The sequence below is a fragment of the Dioscorea cayenensis genome, chromosome 2 (assembly GCF_009730915.1).
Source record: "Dioscorea cayenensis subsp. rotundata cultivar TDr96_F1 chromosome 2, TDr96_F1_v2_PseudoChromosome.rev07_lg8_w22 25.fasta, whole genome shotgun sequence".
NCBI classification, from domain to species: Eukaryota; Viridiplantae; Streptophyta; class Magnoliopsida; order Dioscoreales; family Dioscoreaceae; genus Dioscorea; species Dioscorea cayenensis.
In genome coordinates, this window is record NC_052472.1 from 22,273,741 (window position 1) to 22,277,590 (window position 3,850).

General features: G+C 35.5%; 1 protein-coding gene across 1 annotated transcript; it reads left to right on the top strand.

Annotated features, from left to right (window-relative positions):
• The first annotated feature begins 1,657 nt into the window (after positions 1–1,657).
• LOC120269818 (crocetin glucosyltransferase 3-like) lies at positions 1,658–3,544 on the top strand. The gene has a single exon (XM_039276888.1). It carries the CDS (start codon positions 1,735–1,737, stop codon positions 3,196–3,198), a length of 1,464 nt encoding a protein of 487 aa, XP_039132822.1. The 5' UTR covers positions 1,658–1,734; the 3' UTR covers positions 3,199–3,544.
• The last annotated feature ends 306 nt before the right edge of the window (positions 3,545–3,850 follow it).

Genomic DNA, 3,850 nt, shown 5'->3' on the forward strand with positions numbered 1-3,850 from the left:
AGATTGTTGATCACTATCTTCTGGTAAATAAATTTTTCTTTGATTTTTTTTTCATATAATTTTATTTGATTCAAATAATTTTTTACTGGACTATTTACACGACAGAGAAATGTATGGCAATAATGTCATTAGTGATTTAATTTTATAAAAATATGGTTGGTGAAGACCTTCAAATCACATTTTGGGGTGACCTTTGATAAGCCACCTTACTAAACTCTATTATTGACACAAACGTCATAAGACTAGCCACATAATATGGTGATGGGTCTTTTTGATTTATTTTGCTTTTGTGTGGATCCCACAATGCACAACTCTAGCTCCCTCTCTCACAGGCAATATATATTTGGTGTGATATTTATATATATCGAGAGGATGATTTATCTATAAATATCCACAGATTAAAAATCTATACACATCTACAACAATCATTAAATCATCATCTAACAATTGTGATCTAACCGTTGTTGTTTTCTTATATTTTTAACCCTATAGATAGCATTTGCTAATCATATAGGTGTGGTCGTGGTTAGCAATGAGACAATAACTTATAAGTCTTGGTAAACAAAAACCAAAATATTGCCTTTACAAGCCATGATCCATCACATAACTTTGAAGACAGGAGAGCCAATCACATAGAAATTTGAAATAATTTTGGTAAAAAAAATTTTATAAAAAATTTAATAATAATTACAAGAAATTTTTTAATTTTAAAAATATTATTTTAAATATTTTTTATGTTGTTATTTAAAAGAAAATTAATATAAATAATCAAATTTTATTAAGAAAGTTGGTGGCTAACATTGAGTGTTATAGTTGGAAATTTATAGTAAATAAATTTATCGAAACTAGTTTAAAATTTTAAAATTCATCTCATTGTTATAAAAATAATCTAGTACGAATTAAATATATTTATATAATTTTTTTTTAAAATCATATAGACAAATCACTATATACACACCCACTCTATTTATTATTTAAGTCTCGAGAAAGAATCTAAATTTTAAACTCACATATTAATTAAATACTTTAACTATTTGATATTGTGATAGTGATAAGTTGATTTGAGATTTTTTTTTCCTGACTTTTGAGGCAAAAGCAACTCATTTTTCCGTATATTTAAATACATTAAATGCCTATCTTCACATGTGCGGGAGAGGCAAGCCATCTTCCCCAGTTCAAGAACCATGGAAGTGTTTGATTTTTCTGTTGTACACCATTATACACATAATTATAAAGCTAAAAACAATCTAAGCCTAAATCCTACCCTAAATCTTGAACCCCATTAAAACAAATATGCATTCATAGCTATATATGTATATATAGTGTTGAATAGTATCAAAACCAAGGACTTGCTTAGTTTTGAAATCATGCAAATTATATAAATAAATATGGAAAGAGAGGTTAAAATTAATGTCAGAATATTTTAAAATAAAGGACAAATTACTTAGAAGTAGACAAAGAAAACTTAATAATGAATGCATTCTCTGGTCTAGTTCTTGTTTTCAATTATAGTTTTTTTTTTTTAAAGAGTTTTTACTGTTGTTGTTTGCTCTTGTTTTGTTTTCTGTCGTCAGATGCATCTATTTTTATCATAATAATAATAATAATAATAATAATAATAATAATAAACTTAATGATGAAGGGATGTGGTTTGTCAACCTTCGTTAATCATCATCTTCTTCAACAGGCAACAACAACCTATCGCCTTGTGTGCCACACTACCACAAGCTAAGCATGGCAACCCAAAAACACATAGTAATGCTCCCATACATGGCACAAGGCCATCTCATCCCCATCTTCCACTTAGCAAAGCTCATAGAACAAAGATACCCAGACTACACCATCACCATTGTTAACACTCCTCTCAACATCCAAAAGCTTCAATCTTCACTCCCTCCAAACTCCAACATCCATCTCATAGACCTCCCTTTCTCAAGCTCCAACCATGGCCTCCCTCCCAACTCTGAGAACACTGATTCCTTGAAAGCTCACCAAATCCCTCTCCTCTTATTAACCACTGAGTCCTTGGAACCCCACTTCAACCTTCTCATCTCCAACATGATCAAAGATGGTCACCGTCCAGTTTGCATCATAGCTGATATCTTTTACGATTGGACTATAAACACTGCAAAAACTCAAAATATCTTCCATGCTACCTACATGCCTTCAGGAGCATTTGGCACTGCAACCTTCATGTCAATCTGGCAGCATCTCCCTCACACTAAGACAGACGCTATGGAGTTCAACATCCCTGGCTTTCCCTCTTCTTTTCGCCTTCATCGGTCTCAGCTTTCAATTAATATGAGGGCAGCTGATGGTTCTGATGCACTCTCTATCTTTCTCCAGAGAAACTTCCAGTCCCTAAAAACTTCTGATGCAATTCTTTGCAACACCGTGAAGGATGTTGAGTTATTTGGGTTGAAGTTGCTCCAGTGTTTCTCTGGTGGTGTTCCGGTTTATCCAATTGGCCCTCTCCTCCCTCTTGATGGAAAGATGTCAGCCTTCCGGCCAACCGAAAAAGCGTTAGCAGTAGAGTTTGAAGCTTGTGTTCAATGGCTTGATGGTCACTCTCCTTGCTCTGTTATCTTCATAGGGTTTGGCTCAGAGAACAACATCTCAGCTTCTCAGATGATGGCACTTGCTGAGGGGTTGGAGTCCAGTGGCAGGCCTTTTATTTGGATGATCAGACCACCATTTGGTTTTGCCATGAAAGGAGAATTTAGAGAGGAATGGTTGCCAAAAGGATTCGGAGAAAGAATGAGAGTTAGTGGAAAGGGCTTGTTACTCAAGTCATGGGCTCCTCAACTTGAGATACTGGCGCACAAGTCCACTGGAGTGTTTATCAGTCACTGTGGATGGAATTCATTGCTGGAGAGCTTGAGCTGGGGTGTGCCAATCATCGGATGGCCGTTGGCTTATGATCACTTTTGCTTGTCAAAGATGATGGTTGAGGAGTTGGGTGTATGTGTGGAGCTTGCTAGAGGTGTGGAGGATGAAGTTGAGAGTGTGGAGGTTGAGAGGGTGATTGAATTAGTTTTGGATGGAGAGAAGGGGAAAAAGATGAAGAAGAAAGCTTTCAAGTGCATGGAGATGATGAGAGAAGCCATGAAGGATGATGGAGATGTAAAGGGTTCTTCGCTCATTGCTCTTGATGAGTTTATTAACCGTGCATCAGTGCCGTGCTATTTTACCCGTTAAAGATAGAAGTTGTTTACTGGATTGTTTAATCTTCATATTGTTAGTTGATTGAAGACTTTGGAGCTGAAGAAATGTAATGAAGATGATGAATAGTATGTGAATGTTTGAATGTATGTTTGCAGGTTTTATGTTTGTAGATTTTATATTTGGTTCATTTAGTTTGTGTGTGTGAAATAATGGAGGGCTAGGATTGCTTTAGATTAGATTGTGTTTCAAGTTCGAGGCATGGAGAGCTTTTTCTGGAATGTTAAGTCAAGGGCTATGTTTGTAATTTCCAATATGTTGTAGTATGTTATAATGTTTGGTTGGTGAATGAAAGAGATGAGGGTGTTTTTTGAGCTGTGAACTTTCTTGTCTTTGAGTGAAGAGAAACTTGTGAGCTTTGGGATTCTGGTTGTTCCTCCACTGTTCATCTTCTTCTTAGCTCATTAACAGTGGTATCAGAGCTGGTTAGAGAGCTTGAGAGAAAGTTTAAGAGAGTGTTAGGAGTGTGTTTTGAGGAGTTCTCTTTGTTTTGTGTGTTGTGTGTGAGATCTTTGTTTGAGAAGAAGAAGATCATATGGCTTCAAGCTCTACACCGACTCCTGACATGATACAAACTTCAGTGCCTTTTTTCAAGGGAGAAAACTATGATAGATGGAGTGTGAAGATG